General features: G+C 37.6%; 1 protein-coding gene across 1 annotated transcript; it reads right to left on the bottom strand.

Moving 5' to 3' along the window:
• Positions 1-17,879: 17,879 nt before the first annotated feature.
• Positions 17,880-19,631, bottom strand: LOC132046743 (probable xyloglucan endotransglucosylase/hydrolase protein 6). Its single transcript, XM_059437480.1, has 4 exons — positions 19,341-19,631; positions 19,115-19,215; positions 18,514-18,710; positions 17,880-18,437 (listed from the first exon to the last, which is right to left on the bottom strand). The coding sequence occupies exons 1-4, from the start codon at positions 19,537-19,539 to the stop codon at positions 18,044-18,046; spliced, it is 891 nt and encodes a 296-aa protein (XP_059293463.1). The 5' UTR covers positions 19,540-19,631; the 3' UTR covers positions 17,880-18,043.
• Between the last annotated feature and the right edge of the window lie 392 nt (positions 19,632-20,023).

Below are 20,023 nucleotides of genomic sequence, written 5' to 3'. Positions count from 1 at the left end.
AGGGTTATCGATCTCTTTGTATGGTTAGGTAATTTTCATTTCATTAGCTAATTTTCAAGATTAACGTCTGGCGCGTTGATAATTTTTAATGTGGGGACAATATATTGGATAACAAGAATTGAGATATTATTAGGGTTTGTCCAAAATTTCTTACCTTATTTGAATTCTACCATAATTGTGTTTTATTTCAAAAAAAAAAAAAATTGATAGAAAAGGTTTCCTTGTTGGAAAAGATCCGTTTTTCGCACAAAACACATAATAGCATCCATAATGTAATCGTTTAAAAGGTCTTGTTTAGGGGAAGATTTTTTCTCAATAGTTTTATGCTTTTATATTAGTTTTCATATGTTGATCAATTGATCAAACTATATTAGAATTTACGTCTCTTTTAGTATGTTTTTCTTTGTCATCTGATTTAGTTTAAGATTTTGCAATTACTAGCTTCCGCATGACGCTATGATTATTTTCGATCCAACACAGTCCTGCTTTAGTACATCTTAAAGCTAGTTAATGAGTCCCTGAGAGCTGATGTGGGACTCTTAACAATATTAAAATATTAACAAAACTTAAGTATTAATTATTAGTAATATTTCAAATTTATAAATCTAAGATATTATGTACTAATGTCAGAAATCATGTGTTTGAAAGAAAAAAAGCCAATTTCCTCCGTCTCTTTAAATAAATATCACAAAAAAGAATAACATTCTAAAATCCATAACAATTGAAACACCATAGCATATAGATAGACATGATAGTTTCTTTGGGATAACTGTTAAATATGTTTACAAGAAAAACAAAAGCGAAGTCGTAAAAAAAAGCATGTGATAGTTTCTTTTGGAATTGTTAAACACGTGTACAGTTATGCTTAACAATGTCCACTTTGAGACACATAAGTGATTTTATATTTCTAATTATGCACACGCAACTGTACAACAGAGAAAACAAATTGGAGAAACAACCAAAATTGGTCGACAGATGTCAAACGTAGGAAAAATTGTCGGCCTGTCCAGTCTTTGTAACGTAATGCTAAATTGTTAATTAACCAATGCTGGCTTTGGTGACTTAGTATTAAAATTGAAAAAATGTACATAGTTTGATCAATCATGGAAAAACCAACTGATTAGTTGGTTTCAATCTCAATGACATGAAAGTTGAAACTCTCCCGCTAATTCCTTAATCAACATCTAATTTCGCATGCAAAAAAGCATTAGGATATCTTACTTTAGTAATTGTAGTACTAATTATGGAAGCCTTGTCATTAGTTTGATTATTTTTTCCTTTTATACTTAATAACCAGTATTACTTTGCCACGTTGCCTAAAAGCGCGTGCTTTCATCTCATAAGCAATAATTGTACATAGATAATTGTTGGAGAAGTGGCAGGTTATGCACCATATCTACAGCATGTATAAGTAGGTGTGGTATGCAACAACTATTAGATAATAAGTAAATTAAAATAGGACTTTCTTCAAAATCAATAATTGTAATAATATTATAAATAATTTAATATAAGCAGAATTAATGTTATCATTTAAATCTTTCATACTTCTCTTCATGAGCGGAGCCACCTTAGGTTTGAAGAAGGATCAGGTGCACACCCTTCGCCGAAAATTACGCGATTGTCTGTAGGTTAAATGTTAGGTACATGAGTATATATTTAATTTTTACACCGCTTAACAAGTGAGAAGAAAATTTGCACACCCTTCCCCAAATTCCTGGCTCCGCCACTGCTTCTCTTACGAGATATAATTTCATACCCTGCTATACAAAACTGTAATATTAATACATACGAATAATTATGTGTGTTCGACGGTAGGACGTGTTTTTGAATTATTCCAGTTCTTGATATTCCACTCCGGAATGAAAGAGAGCGTGTTAAAAAATTACTAACCTTATTTTAGTCGACGATTGTGGTTATATAGTTTCCAAAGCAACTTGACAAAATATAAATTCCTTTGCTTTTGCTTCATTATCATTTATTTATTCCCAATGGAATTTTCCATCGGCGTAAAAGACACGATCATAATAAATTCATAATTGACCAGGAAAGATACAAGGAGAAAAGCAAATCTCAAATGATTTAGCACTGTGAAGTATGTGTTGCTATTTGCTATGAGGCCATGTAGCGTTGCTTCGGTGTCAACTTCATCTATCAGCTTCATTATATTGTCAGGTAAACAGTGGTGGATCTAAGATTTTCATTCAGAGCGTTCGGACAAAGAAAAAAAGCTAAATATACACTGTAATTTTTTGTCAAGAGTGTTCAAAAGTTAATATATGCACATAAATACAGTAAATTTATCCTATATATACATTGTAATTTTTTGCCGAGGGTGTTCGGGTGAACACCCTGGCCCCCAAGTAGATCCGCCCCTGCATGTAAATCATGACCATCATTAATCAATTACTCCATCCATCTAGTTACTTGTAAAGAGAATAATACATTTATATATTTGAAAATATCTAACTATAAATTTCTCATTTTATTTTTAATGAGAAGCATTTATAGTCATACAAATACTATGATACGACTAATTTAAAATTACAAATTTCAAAAATATCTTTTTTTAACAAATTTCATGGCGAGTCAATCTATATCACATTATTTGAAATGAAGGAAGTTAATATATATAGCTTGAGATAGTCAAGCCTCAATCAATTGGAGGTCCACGGACGTGTAATATTTTAAAGGTGGAGAATAAATCGAAAATTAAAACAACCCTTCTAAGAATTATATAGGGGACCATATTTTGATCTCCGATCCTCTGTTTAATTTGGAGCATCCCTATCGCTAATGAAGACTCTCCACGTGGCTTTTAAATAAACGAATAATCATTTACAAATTATTAACATGTTATTATGAGTTTTGGGTTGATGCTTGTATACGGTGAAAACCGGGTCAATGTAAGATTGGTGAGACCGGGGGCCGAGGGTAGGTCCAAATGAGCACGGGTATGTTCGGTCTTTTCTTCGCACGGGATTGCAAAATCCGAACGTGGTCGACCCGAGATAAGAGAAGTGTATCCGTTGATCCGGTGTCTTCGAACCAAACTCAACGTGGCCGTTAGTCCGGTTTCTCCAAGTCAAACTCAGGTGGGCGTTGGTCCGGTTACTTCATGTCCGAACTAAACATGGCCGTTGGTGCGGTTAACCAGTTGCGGTGCTGTCACGCGTCAAGACTGTTTTGTCATTTTGTACTGACAACCGTACGGGTGTCAGACGGTACGGTCCTATCTTATCCTTTTAGGGTTTCTTTATTCTAAAAGACTTTGTATTGTATTCAAGGCCCATGAGGCAAACCTATAAATAGAGGACATTTTCCTACTTTGAGGGGTTGGCTTTTTCGCATCTAACATTGTAATAGAAAAATATATATTGAATCTCTCTCTTTCTCTGATTTTAGTTCGGATCTGTAGTTTTCTTTGACTTTGTTCATCCATTCAATACTATATATATATTGCCACACACACACACATATATATATATATATATATATATATATATATATATATATATATATATATTTAGCTTACACCAATATCAATGAACTATTTCAAGGCATTAGCACATATATCCATAGATATATTATAGCAAACAAATCCATATATATTTCGTATCAACCAAAAGTAGATTAAATTTCATCCACATATCCTATACCTCACTTACAAATTCAAATGTTATCGAAATTCGGGGTAAACAGTTTGGCCCCCACCGTGGGGCTAGAATAATAGTGATTTTTTAGTCTTTCCTTCTACCTCTTTTTACCCGTTTGATAAAGGAATCTTCTGCCAATTCCTGCAAAAAACGGACCAAATGGCAAGCAGCGGACAGTCTGGTCATGTCAACAACAACGAGATTGTGGCCGAAAATGAGAACAGTGGGTTACGGAACCTACCAGCAGAACTAATCGATCCAAATTCTGTTGATTCGAGGGAAAGCTTCAACCGGCAAAGACACCGTAAACCAGGAGAATGCCACCTTACCGAGCAATCGATCCCTTGAATACTCATAACTCAATTACTTTATCTCGGCCCCCTGGCGGAAAGCACGGATACTCGACGAGATTAACTTACGTTTAATTTTTGAAATGTTGCAGAACGAGAGAACCGCCATAGCCGAACGGGGAATTGCAATAGCTCGAGTGCCAAAGCAAAAATGATAAGGCGACTCGAGAGGTCGAAGGGGTGTCACCGAACCGAGGATGAAACACGGATAGTCGAGAGCAATGGATCGGGAGCCGGTTCATCCACCGAAGTTCTGAAGATGCTCGAAACCTTGGCAAAGCGGGTAGATTCAACTGAGAAGAGGGTGGAAACGTATAACTCTCGGGTGGATCAGATCCCGGGGGCTCCGCCGATTCTAAAAGGACTAAATTCGAAGAGGTACATTTAAAGACCATTCCCTCCAAGTGCGGCTCCGAAGTTGATCCCGAAAAGGTTCAAGATGCCGGATATCCAAAAATATAATGGTACAACAGACCCACAGGAGCACGTGACTTTGTACACATGTGCCATAAAAGGCAATGATGTCGAAGAGGATGAAATTGAGTCCGTTTTGTTCAAAAAATTTGAGGAAACACTATCGAAAGGGGCGCTGACCTGTTATGACCGTCTACCCGAGCATTCAATCACTTCCTTCGAAATGCTCGCGATGTGTTCATAAAAGCCCGTGCGGGAGCTAAAAGGTCTCACGAGTACGGAAGGCGGACATCTTCCGCATAGCCCCAAGGGGATGATGAGTTGTTGCCAGAATTTGTGAACCGTTTCCAAAGGGAACAGATGGAGCTCCCTCCGGTTCCGGAGGAATGGGCTGCACAAGCTTTTACCAAAGGGCTTAATCCTCCGAGCTCGATGGCCTCATTCAAACTGAAAGTAAACTTGTTGGAATATGAGGCTATAACCTGGAAAGATGTTCATAACAGGTACGAATCAAAGATTCGGGTAGAGGATGACCAAATCGAGCTTCCCCCAGGACCCATAAACACAAAGCTTTGAAAGGTCGAGGAAAGTTTACGAGCCGGAGATGCGATTATCGAGGGAAAGATACTGGCCATCGAGGGAAGGATACCGGCCATACTCTCATTCGGAAAAATCGAGCTTCAGATCGAAAAGATCAAGGGTTGGCCCCAGCCACTTCTCCGGTCGGGGTGATAAACGGGCTGAGCGCCCATCGAACAATCGAGGTTTATCATTTAGAAGCGATGTCGGGAGTTCGGCTAGCAACAAAGACCCGCCAACGATATCGGAGTACAACTTCAACATCAATACCTCGGATCTCGTCTGGGCTATCGGCCTTATTACGAAAGCAAGATGGCCAAGGCCATTGAGGTCAGACCCGGGTCAACAGGACCCGAGCATGGTGTGTGAATATCATGAAACCCATGGGCACAGAACTGAAGACTGTCGCCAACTAGGGGAGGAAGTGGCTCGCTCATTGAAGAATGGCCACCTTCGAGAATTCCTGAGTGAACGAGCTAAAAGCCACTACAAGAAAAGGGAATCTCATAAACGGGCCGAACCGGTGGAACCTCAGCATGTGATCAACATGATAATTGGGGGAACAGATGCTCCTTGGGGATCGGTTATGAAACGAACAAAGGTTTCAGTTGTGCGTGAGAAGCGCAACTGGGATTACGTACCCGAGGGTTCCATTTCCTTAAGCAACGAGGATGCAGAAGGCATCATTCAACAAAGACAATGATGCATTGGTAATTTCTATTCTTATTTTCAAATCACAAGTTAAACGTATTTTGATTAACCCAGGTAGCTCGGCCAACATCATCCGGTGGAGAGTGGTAGAACAGCTAAGGCTACTTGACCAGATTGTGCCGGTAGCCTTGATCTACCCGATATGGTTGGAGCCGGAGTTCTCGAAAACCGTTTTCTCGGAATCCTCAGACTCAGCATCAAGAGCTTTTTTAGCCTCCTCCTCAATTTCTTTGGCTTCGTTTATCGAGCTTGGAGGTCCTCTAATCCTTTTTGGGCCTGTTCGAGGGTAGCCTTCCGGGACTTCCACCGTTCATACTCGACCAAAATCGTGGTACGAGCCTCGACAGCCTCTATGTCCTTAAGAGACTCTTCTAAATCGGCCTCGGCTTTTTCCAATTTAAGTGCTAGTTCGGACCGCTCTCCGAAGAAAGCGGACGAATTTGGTTAGCCGACTCAAGCTCGGCCTGAAGCACTTCATTGGCCTCAGCTTCCTCCTTGAACTTGCTCTTGAGCTCGGCACTAATCTGGGCTCGATCCTCGGCCTTCTGTTCGACCACCCTCAACTTCTCCTTGTCTTTAGCACTCTCGGATTCAAGATGTTGATGCCTTTCTGCCATCTTCACGGCATCAGCCTTGACCGAATCGAATTCGCTTCGAAGTTGAAAAATAGTAGCCTCGAGTTCACCAAGCCTTAGAATAAAACGGATATTGTCTTTGTTGAGGCCGGCATTATCCGCTTCAAGGAGCCGGTTCTTTTCAACCATGTCAGCAAACTCGGCCTTCAAACGAAGATTTACGGCCTTAGCCGCCTCGAGCTTGGGTTGAAGGTAGGAAAGAGCGGCGGACCGGCTCAATTGGTCTTCTTTTTTCTGCAGGAGGAGTCGATACTTCTCTGTTTCTCGATTCTGGGCAACCAGCTGGCCCTTCAAGTCATCGACCTTGTGTTGGGCTCGGACAAAGCCCTCATTAACGAGCACAACACTCTGCAGAAGAAGAAACGAAATTAAGTTAAGGAATTGAAAATCGCACATCTATATTATGAAAGGATGAACGAAGAATTTACCTGGTTGCCCGTATGCATGCCTTCGTTGATAAGGCACTGCCAAGGAACCTCGGCCATCTTCTCCTTGTCAGAATCTGTAATAAGGGGCCTTAGATAACTTGCAACCCCCACAAGACGGGATAAAAAACTACAATTCTCGGGGACGGTGACCACCGCTGACCTCGTCCTCCTCGGCTCTACACTAGGGGCTGGGAAAATACCTACGAGATTGTTCCTCGCACCTGTTTTCGTGGACCGGCTAGCCGACCTCGTGACTCGAGGAATGGAAAGATGGCCAAACCCCGCAACTTCCCCGGTTGCTTGAAGGGTATCCGAGAACATGTCATCGAGGTTATCAGACCTCGGCGCAGGAGTAGGAGAAGCCCCAGCGGTCTCGGTGGAAGCAGGTGCCTCGGATGTTGCAGTTGGGTCACCATCGGGCAGTGGGCATGTATCCATTGGAGCCTCGGTATCGGGGGCCGATTCTGCTCTTTGTTCGGCCTCAATATTCAAAGATGGAGAAGCCCCAGCGATCTCGGTGGAAGTAGGTGCCTCGGATGTTGCAGTTGGGTCACTACCGGGCAGTGGGCATGTATCTATTGGAGCCTCGGTATCGGGGGCCGACTCTGCTCTTTGTTCGGCCTCAATATTCGAAGATGGCCCGGATCTTCTAAGCCTCTGTAGGGGAATCTCTTCGGGTGAAGCCTCACCTGAAATGTCAATGAATTCAATGGACCTTAGAGGGGTTGGAAAAAGAACTTTTTTCCTCGCCTGTGTGCGGAGCAGGAACGGAAGGTCCTTCCTCAGCTGTAGGAAAGGGCGGAATGGTGGCTTCCTCCTCCGGAACAGAGGCGACGGAAGGGCCATCACTAACCTTTTGAATAAGAAAGTCGAACTCTGATTCATCCCTTAGAGTCCGAACAACGCTCCTTGCCTTTTTTTTTTTGGTTTCTGCCCTTTGTCCGAAGGCTTTCTCCGTCTCTTACCGACAGCAACAACGAGCCGAGATGACCTGTAGTATCAAATTCGAGCCGGTGCAGCGAGCTACGGTGCAGGTTCCGGTCTTGGCTCCACCGAGCCCTTGGGTAACCACGGGCGGGGGTTATAAGAAAGAAAAGGAAAGAGGGGAGGATACAGTATATACCAAATCAAGGAGAAGATTACCGTGATTTTGGGCAACCTATTGGCCACGCGACAGGTCCGCCCATGTCCGTTGTTCATGAGTGTGTTGACTGATGATTGCTCCAACCCATTCGGTGAGGTTCCGGACGGCCGGAGGTATCCGTACCTCTCGATAAAAAAAGAAAAAACGGGAGAAATCACATGTATGCAAGGGAGCAAGTGTTGACAAAGCATGGAGGAAGAATAATTATAGAAAGGAGAACTGAGAAACTTACGCCTATCGTTCCACTTCTCCGGAAAAGGCATATACTCGGTCGGAATAATGTCCGCTGTCCTTACCCGGACATAACGTTCCAACTACCCCCGATCTCTGTCCTCGTCGAATTTGGAAAAGATTGGGTTCCGTCCTCGCTTGGCGAGCTTTATCACGCCTCCTCGGAAGAGTCTTGGGGAATATAACCGGATGAAGTGCGCCATTATGAATTCCCTTTTGACATTATTGGCCAATAATCGGAGGCAGGCCACGGTCCTCCAGATAATCGGCCCAATTTGGGCCAAGATCACGTTTTACGTCCGGCACATCTCCAAAATAACCGAATCAATTGGAGGGTTGAGTTTGAGCGTAAATGGACAAGTGTAAACGTATAGGAAACTTTCTCTATGGTCGGTAACAGACTCGTCGGGCCCGGGGGCGAACACTTATACCGGATGATTATCCCGTCCCGCCGGCCCGACTTTGGTCAAGGAGATCCTCCGTAATAGACGAAGGGTATCGCCTTACGTTGAAACCCCTATCCGCGATCGGAGAAGGCTTCTCGATGTCAAATTCGTGGCTGTAGTTGGGTCTGGACGGCACAATGTCCAAAGCAGTCTGTTCAACAAATGTTTTCCCTTAGTTTTGGGCCGGCTCGGCTCCTTGAGAAGAAACCGCGGGAACGTCCTGGGAAGTAGTTTCGGTGTTGGCAGACATTTGAAAGGCGTGAAACAAAAGATTTGAGAATTTGAAGTGGGAGAGGTAAAATTCAGAAAACGAAACAATGGAGGAGATGTAAGAAGGATTGAAGAAGCAGTTGAAGGATGCAAAATGACAAATGAAAGAGGTAGCAAAGATGTTGTTACGATCAAAACAACAAATGAGGAGAAGTTGAAGTTGGGTTTTGCGTTCAAGAAGACGAGAAACAAAGGAGTAAAGAATTGAGTAAGTGAAGAACTGAAAATGAAAAAATGAAATGGCTAAGGGCCTTATATAGGCGTGGAACTGTAGCGGTTACAGAGAGCAACCAATCGGGTGGCGACACATGTCCCACAATTAATGAGACGTGATATGAAGCGACGTGCGTTACGGCGGTTCCTGAGGTCAGCCATTCGGGACGGGACACGTGGCCAATGTCAGAAGGACGTGACATAACTGTTCCCGCCAAATTACAAGATAAGAACGAGCTTATGGAACCACCGGTTTTGTGACTTATCCACTTCCCGTTACTCCGGTAAAACTACGAACCGAAAAGTGTGGGGACTATCTGTATACGGTGAAAACCGGGTCATGTAAGATCGGTGAGACCGGGGGCCGAGGGTAGGTCCAAATGAGCACGAGTATGTTCGGTCTTTTCTTCAGACCGGGGGGATTGCACCGAATGTGGCTGACCCGAGATAAGAGAAGTGTATCCGTTGATCCGGTGTCTTCGAACCAAACTCAACGTGGCCGTTAGTCCCAGGTTCCAAGTCAAACTCGGGTGGGCGTTGGTCCGTTTATGACCGAACCGAACGTGGCCGTTGGTCCAGTTAACCCGGTTGTGGTGCCGCCACGTCAAGACCGTTCTGTCATTTTGTACTGACAACCGTATGAGTGTCAGACCGTACGGTCCTATCTTATTCTTTTAGGTTTCTTTATTCTAAAAGGCTTTGTATTGTATTCAAGGCCCATGAGGCAAACCTATAAATAGAGGACATTTTCCTAATTTGAGGGGTTGGCTTTTTCAGATCTAGAACATTGTAATAGAAAAATATATATTGAATCTCTCTCTTTCTCTGATTTTAGTCCGGATCTGTAGTTTTCTTTGACTTTGTTCATACATTCAATACTATATATATATATATATAGCTTAATCACCAATATCAATAAATTATTTCAAGGCATTAGCACATAAATCCATATATATATTATAGCAAACAAATCCATATATATTTCGTATCAACTAAAAATAGATTAAAATTCATCTACATATCCTATATCTCACGTACAAATTCAATTGTTATCGAAATTCTGGATAAACAATGCTATAAGTTCGGTATGACTAATTAATTCTATATATATTTATTATACATAGAGTTATCTTTTTCAGTTGATGTCTTTCTTATAAGATTCCACGCGTAGGAAGGGAAATTATGACTTCTGTCACTCTAATTATCGCCCCGATTGGCAGCTGCATCATTAATTGTAAGCCATGTATTAGAATTCCAAAATTCAGTAACAAGTTGAGAGGTGGATTCATCATTATGTTGCTGTCATAATTAATGTGGTCTCGATCTGTAGCTGGTTCCTCATATTTGGAAGTACAGCTCATCATTGATTTGAAGTTATTCTGCTGGAACTTTTTTCAGCTTCTAGTTGCATTATTACTTGTCATCTTCATGCAAAGAGAAGACAAGTAAAATACTAGTTTCCACCAAAAAAAAATAAAAAAAATCTCTCTCCCCAATTCATGTGATACACTTTTATTTTTAGTTTATCGGAGAAAAAAAAGTCATTTTATAATTTAATCTTAAAATTCACATGTTACCATTAATGAGATGATCATTTATAACCAAACACAAATATTTAAGATTTATTTTGATATATATAGGAAACAAGAAATCAAAAGGCTACTCTCTTTGGAAAGATCGTTATTGTAAGTCAGAGATTTAACCTTGAACTTGAAGTGTTAGTGTGTGGAAAAGGATATATGGAGAAGAGAGTGGATAAGAGAATAGGCAAATGCACAAAAAAAAAAAAAAGCAGCAAATCACAAAACTGCCGTAACAGAAGAAAATTTATGTCGACATGAGATATGATTCTTATTCAGCAGCTTTACTTTGAATTGGACGTTCTATCGACGCAAGAAATGATTGGGACCCTCTACTTTTTGTCTTAATATATATCTACCCGCAGTACGTTTTACATGACATTATTCCTTTAATCCATTCATAAAAGAATGATGTTTTTCTTATATTTAGAAATTATTTAATTTATTTATCTTATTTTACTCTTAATAATATGTTATTTTAGCGACAAAAATCTCATGCATATTGAAGATTAATGTTTTCAAAATTCACTTTTTTTTCCCTTTAAGTTTTGTGCCCGATTAAATTACTTCACATGAATTGAAAGTGAGGAGTATTCAATTTTGATTTTGCTTTGCTTCCTCTCAATGCATTGTTAGTTTCTAGCCTTAATTAGATAAGGGGCCAATACTGTTTCTGTTTTATCCACAATAAGTTTACAAATTGTAGAAGAAATAATTAATCTGCGTCATGGTTCACCACTATTTCTTGATCAGTCCACATCCTAAAACATCATATGTGCACAACAACATAATAATGTTTCACATGAATAGTAACATGAAAATATCTGCTTTTGTACTAGTGGGAAATCCTTTCACAAGAAAGCTTAGACGTGACTCAATTTCGTTCACTGTGTCTTAATTAATAAAGTAGCTAGGAACCGATTTATTCATAGGGTTTCTCCATTATTGACCTTCAAAAGATAGAGGATCTACACGTTCTATTAAATTTCATCAAAAAATAATTACGGGTGCAGGTGAGGCTTCTATATTTAGGCTTAATACCTAGATGGACCCTTAAACTTGACATGTTTTGTAAGATAGGCATATAAACTTACACAGGTGGGATAGGCACTTAAACTTACTTAAAGTGTATTTTTCAAGTTTTCCGGCTTGTTTTGAAAAAACAAAAACTATATTTTTCAAACAATCACAATTTTCATGGCCAAACAAGCCCTAAATATATCACAAAATATTTTTTTTTTAAAATGCAAAAATAAGGCATATGCATATACATGAGACTATAAATGTGCACTTAAACCAATAAATACTTGCTAATCGCAATTTTACAACTTTCAATTAACTTGGATTTTTTTTTTTTACACTTGAATAATTAAAAAACAATAACTTTAACCAATAAAAATCCTTAAAAAAAGAAATTTCAAATTAAGAAAATGAAAAGTTGAGAAGAAAATCCTTAAAAAAAAAAGAAATTTCTTAATTTGAAATTTCTTTTTTTAAGATTTTTATTGGTTAAAGTTATTGTTTTTTAATTATTCAAGTGTAAAAAAAAAATCCGAGTTAATTGAAAGCTGCAAAATTGCGATTAGCGAGTATTTATTGGTTTAAGTGCACATTTATAGTCTCATGTATATGCGTTTGCCTTATTTTTGCATTTTTAAAAAAAATATTTTGTTATATATTTAGGGCTTGTTTGGCCATGAAAATTGTGAGTGTTTGAAAATATAGTTTTTGTTTTCAAAACAACCGGAAAACTTGAAAAATACACTTTGAGTAAGTTTAAGTTAACTCATCTCACCTTGTAAGTTTATATGCCTATCTTACAAAACATGCCAAGTTTAAGGGTCCATCTAGGTATTAAGCCCTATATTTATCATCTTGATTGGTAGACCGACAGAGATCTCCACATCCAATGTAAGATGGCAAAATCAATAATTAAAATATGACCCGTCTAACTCGTTCAAATTTGGATGAGTTAATGACCCGTTTATTTATTAGTTCTACCCACTTTGAACTGTCAAATTCAACTCATTTAAAAAGGGAAAATTTACAGCCCATAACTACCTCTAAGACTTATTTATTAATAATAACTATCTTTTTTTAAAATTATTTTTGGTAGCTTAATTATTTATCAAATTACCATCTATAATTTGTTTTTGTAACTGCAGTGTATTTCCCTAAAAATAAGGTACCTCTCTCCCACTTACTCACAAATTTTTTTTTTCAAATATTTTTCTCTCACCTATCAAATCTATTTTCTCCCTCACCTCTCTTTCTCTCTCCGTTCCATCTCCTAGTTTATTAAATTGATTTTCTCTCACCTACTAAATTTATTTTCTCCCTCACCCCTCTTTCTCTCTCCGTTCCATCACCTACCCTATATCTCATTTTCTCTTATAAATCAGAAGAATCCTACAGTAGTAGCAGCAGCCATGGTCGACAAAAAAAAGAGCTCTAACTTGGCCATGTTCTTAATCTCCTCATGTGTCTTCCCAACTATCTTTCGTCTCATGCCATTCATAGAAGCATCTCGGCAAACATTTGTGAGGTCGTCTCCACTATGTCCCTCTGTTTTATGAGCTACTTCTTCAATGTCCACATCCGCAGCTACATGATGTCACAGGAAGACATTTGCAATTTGTTAAAAGAAAGATTCATTCAACAAAATAGATAAACTAGCTACAATTCCTTCAAAACTTCAGAATCATATTACCAAAATCCATTTACAAAATAGGATCCAATTAAAAAGACACCAGTTTCATTAATCGAGAGACGTACGTCTTTATAACATTGATGCTTTGAGACATTGGAGAAAAAGTATGCTTGTATCGAATTCAAAAGAACAAGAAAAAGAACACCATTGATGAGAGTTGTGGAGCTTCATGCCCACCAAGTGTTTGATAAAATGTTTCAAAGATAATTCAGTATATTTCAAAGGTATTTCTGTGTATTAACAAACAATATATCCAATTTTCAGTATATTTCAATGTATTTCAGTATATTATTTTGTTGTATTTCAAAGTATTTATATTTTTTTTTTTGTGTAAATATAGTGAATGTTTCCAATATAGAGCCTATTTTTACTACACTTTGTTTTCACGACTTTTGTATTTCAATGTATTTCAAAGATTTTGTATTTCTAATTTATGAAATAGCTTCTGATATACTTCATTGTATTCCATTGTATATACACATACTACAACTTTATATTTCTTAAACAATCAACCATATTTCATTATATTTCAGTGTATATTTTTCTGTATTTGAAAGTTTTTAGATCTTTAGTGGTTTTTGAATTCAAAAAGGTTTGATTGTGATAAAAGTTGAGAGAGATTTGTAAGCTTTTATGGAAGAACAATCGTTATGCGTGATTTATGAGAAGTTTTAAATTGAATCTCATAATTTTTTTTTAAAAAACTGTTCCATAAATAGGGCCTGATTTTACTGTTCAGTGATTTGAGTGAAATATGGTTGATTTAATTTGACTTACTATTTAAAAAGGAAAAGAATATTATGTTCCAAAAATGTAGCCTATTTTTTCTTAAAAAAATATGTTCAAAAAATAGAGCCTAAATTTATCGTGTTTTGTATTTATCTGTATTTCACTGTATTTTAAAAATGCGAGATACAACTGAAATACGGCCAAAAGCAGCTACGAATTGTAAATCTTCAACTTGTAGCTATAACTAGTTAGAAGCTATTAAAAGATAGCTATTTGTGTAAGTTTTCCATTTTTTAAATTGGGCTGATTTGGGCTAAATATATAGCCCAAATTGACCCATGAAGTAATGAAAGACATTGTCGAAATATTTAATTCTTTTTGTTTGATATGTTATGTATTATAGTAATAAGAAAATTTATTTTATTAATTTTATTTGGTAATTAAACAAATTATTATAATAAGAAAAACAATGAAAAAAGACTTGGTAAAAGTTGAGTTGGTTAGCTCATCTTGACCTAATTCATCTTAATCCAAAAAGCCTTTGGGCTGATAAAAAATCCATCTATGTGTTAACTCAACCATTTTAACCTGGGCAATTCGCAGTAATGCCCTTATTTTGGGGTGGTCTTTAATTTTGCCCATCAAAATGAAAGTATTTAACTTTTGCCTTCGCCTAAAACCTCAGGGTTCCGGGTTTAAACCCCTGCTCAAGCGAAAATTTTAAAAAAATTGTTAGGCGGAGATTGCCTACAAACTCTGCCCCATCGGGCATAGTTTACCTGCAAACCATGCCTTAACGTAGAGTTTTGCAGGCAAACTATGCCTTAGCAAACTCTACCTTGGCAAAACTCTGCCTTAAGGCAGAATTTTACCTTCAGGCAGAGTTTTGAAGGTAAAATTATGTCTTAAGGGAGAGTTTGCAGACAAATTCTGCCTTGCAAATTCAAATTCTATCTAGAATTTTTTTAAAATTTTTTTTAACTGAGCGAGAGTTCGAACCCGAAACCTAAAAATTTTAGGCGAAGGACAAAAATTAAAGATCAGCAATTTGAGGGGTAAAAATTAAAAACCAGTGCATTTGAGGGGCACTCCGCACAAAAAAGTGTTTTATCCTGCCCACGTTTTTCCACCCTCGTCCAAAGGCAATGCCCCACATTAAAGAAAAACTCCATTACGTAATTAATGTAGGAAATCTAACTTTTTTATTACGCAATTTGGTTACAATTATTTTCTTCCATTTTCACAAGCAACTGCTACGAACATCGCTTTCTCAATCCTGATAGTTGTAACTTGTAACAATAAACTGTATTTTTTGTCCCATTCCTTGGTGGAAGCTCAAATGTACCTATTTAATTTTGTGGTAAGTTTGGCTCTTTCATTATCATACTGATATGAAAATATTTTATTCCTTCGTAAACCGTCAGCTAAGTATGACTTCGCACAAGCATAATTATTCTTGTGTGGTACATATTATTCTTGTATATTGCAATATTTCGAATAATCATAAAGTTTAGTTTAAAGTCAATTCTTGTCCAAACCAACTAGAAATGACAGAAAAATCTTTTCTGCGTGGGATAAATAAGACATTTTTTCTAATCAACTGGCTTAACAATTTAAAACTAGAAGGAAGAAGCAACTGAAAGAATGTCTGGGCCACATGAGGTTACTTGGGCTAGCAGAATAACCCAATAACGAAGGTTATTAGTCAACCCAAATTGTGAGCCCATAGAGCTCAGTATCCACTAGCAACGGATTTTCGAGTTCATGGTAGCCCATTACCTACCAAATGGACACTCTAAAGGAGTAATTGCACGGTTTGACCTTCCATTGGACTGATCCTTAATTTTTTCCCTTCAAAATTAAACTTATGCCTAGCGAGGCATAATTTCTTTATTAAGGGTGCTCGCATAAATTGTGAAAATTATGATGCGTAACTTATGCCCCTCTAGGCATAAGTTCGATTTTGAAGGCAATAATTAAAGACCAGCCTATTTGAAGGGAAAAATTAAAGACCAGCACAAAATAGGGCCAGAAGTTAAAAAAACTCTACCAACTGCAAGAAGCTTATCAACCTTGGGTTGTGTTTGGTTTTAGAGCCCTTTTGACTCGGTTTGCCCATACAAATGAGGTAAGGAGCCTAGCTTTTTTATTAAGACGGAAAAAGTTGCACTCCAATTGAACTGATCCCACAAAAAAAAAAGGGATTTTGTTCTACAATTTTGAATTTGCTATGTCACTTCCAAATCAACAGAAACAAAGCCATGGCTTTTGTTGGATATTGATCAAAGCATTTAGGTGATGTGTGTATATATATATATGCACACACACACATTTTTTTTTTTTTTTTTTGTGTGATCATTTGTTTTGGGACTCCAATGTCTATCTCATTGGAGATTTACTTAAGTTTTCCAGTCGAGGTCATATTGACTCTTGCTAACTTGTTTTACTCTTGGGTTTTAAATATTTTTGTTGCTACAGATTTTCATATTTGGTACATTCACACTTATGCACCACGAAAGGAAAATGCGAACTCGTTTGAGAAATATTCCCTTTATTGCACTAAAGATATGCATTGGGTTGTGTCATTCTGGAGTTACATATTTTTGACTCCGAGGTCATAATTAAACTGCCCTTTGTCAAAATTAAAGCTCTTGCACATCACCACTAGTCTATATCTGACAATATCTTGTCAAAATTAGTAAAGATAATTTTTCTATACTGAGAAAGCTGTTTGGACGTTGGTTTCCTAGATATTAACATGTGGTATGAGCTAGTTTACCAGACAATCTTGCTGAATATATATACTAAGGGGTTGTTTGGCCAAACCACTCCTAAGAGTTGTCAACAATTAATGGCAGGGTTACTTGTTTATTAGGTTACGGTTCTTTTTACTCATGAACTATCTAAAAATCATTAATCACAGAGCATGGTAAAAAGTGCTGGGTTACGGTTATATTTACCAAACAAATATTGAATTGAGATGTACTTGTTTTCTTGATATGACCTTTTTCAAACTCGAATACTCGTCTTCAAGAAATGTTCCACGTCGCACATGAAATGTGGTTCTATCACTTTACTTCTGAGGTATCAATTTGATGGTAATAAGGGGAATAGATGTTGCTTCAAGTGTACTACTAAGTGGTACTTAATTGACTAAAATCGATAATTTAACCTGAAAATGAATAGTAGAGCTCTAATAATATAGCTTGAAGACAATCTTTAGAACAATAAGCAAATTTCAGAAAAATGAATCATATTACATTCAATATGATTTTAGGCAGACCTTACTGTGACAACGCCTCATGTTTACATGTGGTTTGTTATGCCTAAATATCACCTACATATGTCATTGTTCTTCTTATTTTATTTCGTTTTTGTGTTTCTGAACTCCACCTATAAATTACTTTCTCATAGTTCTTCAAAGTATTGTATATATTTCCTTTTATTCGTATCAATCCTCGCAGGGGTCCATCCTCACTTAATTCTTGCAAGACTTTTTTTTTTTTAGTTTGTGTTGTGTCTATTTTTCAGTTGACAAAACTAAACAAGACGTACGATGCCATCAAGAAAGAGAGCAATAATGAGTACGTACAATTCGCAGCACAATTAGAAGTCGAGTAGCCTTAATTTGAGGTTGAAAAGATTGTAGCCAAGAGAAGAATAAACATCACAATCTCAATCAAACCAGAGGAAACATTATTGGCTTTAGTACAATTTACAGCAAATACAGACAACATCAATTAAAGCAATAAAATGACATTTAACTTTTTCCCACCCCTTACAAATTTCTTCTTTCCCTAACTCCCCCTTCTACCCCTTCATCTGCCGCATATGTATTTATGCATTTATAGGGGCATATGCATAAATACACAGGGCCAATATCCGAAAATTACTGACTCGACTATATGCAAATTTTTATATGTATACATAATGAATATTTGATCGAGATTTCAAATTCCGTCCATACATTCGGGTGGAGTAACGGGATTACGGGATTTGTCAGTGCAATAATCATAGATCATGTGGTTCATTCGAACCCAACGGTATCGCCTTGCTTCCACAGCGCTGAGTTGTTGGTAAGCAGCTCCTTCCCACAAATTACGTGGGTCTGAGGCACAATTTGCTGGTCCTGGCACTACACATCCCTCTATGTCGAAATCTTTGTAGTATGCGTAAAATGGGGAGTTGCTCCAATTTATTTTCTCTAAACCACCTCTTGTTGCCCAGTCATCGGCCTCCCACAATGTTGAGAATACACCCATTGGTTGGGATTTGGGGAATGGTATTCCTCTTGCTTCGTCGTTGTTCTTGAACACTCTAATGGGAACTTCGTCTATGTAGAATCTTCAATTATATTAAACATTAAATTATTATTATTGTAAAAGATGGAAGAATACTAATTGTTAAATTGTGTACTTACACGGTGTGATGGTGGTTCCAAAGAATGGTATAGGTGTGAAAATCAGCGGATGGGTCGAACCAAAGGTTGATCCTTTGTTCCTTGTCACCTTTTCCATGGACAAAAACATTCGTCTGGACAGTGTACGGCTGACCCGAACGGTTCCCTAAGAATTCGAAGTCTAGCTCGTCCCTTATGTTACCTGTGTCCGAGTTCATCTACAAATGACAATGTCGTACAAAATAAATTTCCACGAGTTTATTTATATCTGTCCACTGATGGTGTATAGTTTTTCTACACCATCAGGTTACAATGAATTATCTTTAACTACGAGTAACTGTGTATAAAATATACGGAGTAATAAATTACTTGTTATAACCAATTAAAATATCATGTAGTGTAAAATATCTTACATTGCCAAGTGTATTTATGGTAAAGACTTATTTGCACCAATATTTACGCTAGATCAAATAATTTAATTTTAACTGTTAAAAATTAACTAAGTGAGATTACATATTAGTTAAATAATTATGATTAAGTGATGAACGTGTGTAAGAAAGATTGTCTGGCATTTATTGGTTAAGTGTAATCATACGGGTAAAATTAAGTATTCTATGCTTACGTAAAAGGCCGTGACGGTTCCAGCGGAGTCACCAGGAACAAGTTTGATCTTCATGCTAACAAGTCCAAATAGATATTTGCTTTTGGAAGCAAACCCACATCCTAAAATCAAAACACAACCATACTGGATTAATTACTTGGTCCATGCATGAACATGCCACAATTTAAACACAATGATAGATAAATAAATAGAATGAAATAAGCAGGAAATTAAGGTAACATCTTGCCTGAGTTTTGGTCGAGAACAAGCTGAATTTCCCTGCCGCCATCGAGTTGTTTGACGTGAGAGTCAGACCAAGTGACTTTAAAGTCCTGTAGAAAAGTGGTGGGTCGTGCACTCACTACTGAGAATGAAAAGGTCAAACCATATAGCAATATTAGAATGACAGCTGAATTCTTTAACGAAAAGGAAGCCAATGTGGCCATATTTTTTCTATTAAACAAAAATAATAATATTTAAAGAAGTGTGTGAATCATATACAATTGAAGAATCCTGTGCTGATTGTGTTGAATACTATGATCTTTATATATGCGTAATGTGAGGAGCAGGAAATGAAAGAAATGAAGATGAAATGAAAGAAATGAAGATGATGGAGACTGGTGAATTCAAATGGAAAAACCTCCATCAAAGGATTACCTTTCCAAGCAGCTAATTGCAAGCCGTAACATGGACCCCCTATTATTGCACCTATCTCTCTGTGCCAAATTTTTTGATGATCTTCTTCCTTGTCATATCATCATTTAACAACTACCCATATTTTTCCTTTCAGGTTTATTACTCCCCTAATAAGCTAGCTACATGTCCTGTCTAATTTGTTAAAATAAATGTCCTATCTAATCTACTCCCTCTTCCATGTAATGTGCCTCCAAACCCTTTCTCCTTATTATTTTTCTTATTGTAGTTTATAAG

Source organism: Lycium ferocissimum, chromosome 2, assembly GCF_029784015.1.
Source record: "Lycium ferocissimum isolate CSIRO_LF1 chromosome 2, AGI_CSIRO_Lferr_CH_V1, whole genome shotgun sequence".
NCBI classification, from domain to species: Eukaryota; Viridiplantae; Streptophyta; class Magnoliopsida; order Solanales; family Solanaceae; genus Lycium; species Lycium ferocissimum.
The sequence above is the reverse complement of the archived record's forward strand: the minus strand, read 5'-3'. Positions and strand labels throughout refer to the sequence as shown.

Coding starts and splice junctions, on each gene's coding strand:
- LOC132046743 (XM_059437480.1), bottom strand. CDS start 19,539: ATGGCCACATTGGCTTCCTTTTCGTTAAAGAATTCAGCTGTCATTCTA. Junction 19,216..19,340: donor TGTTCTCGACCAAAACTCAG/GCAAGATGTTAC, acceptor TTTTGATTTTAG/GATGTGGGTTTGCTTCCAAA. Junction 18,438..18,513: donor TGGAACCACCATCACACCGT/GTAAGTACACAA, acceptor ATATAATTGAAG/ATTCTACATAGACGAAGTTC.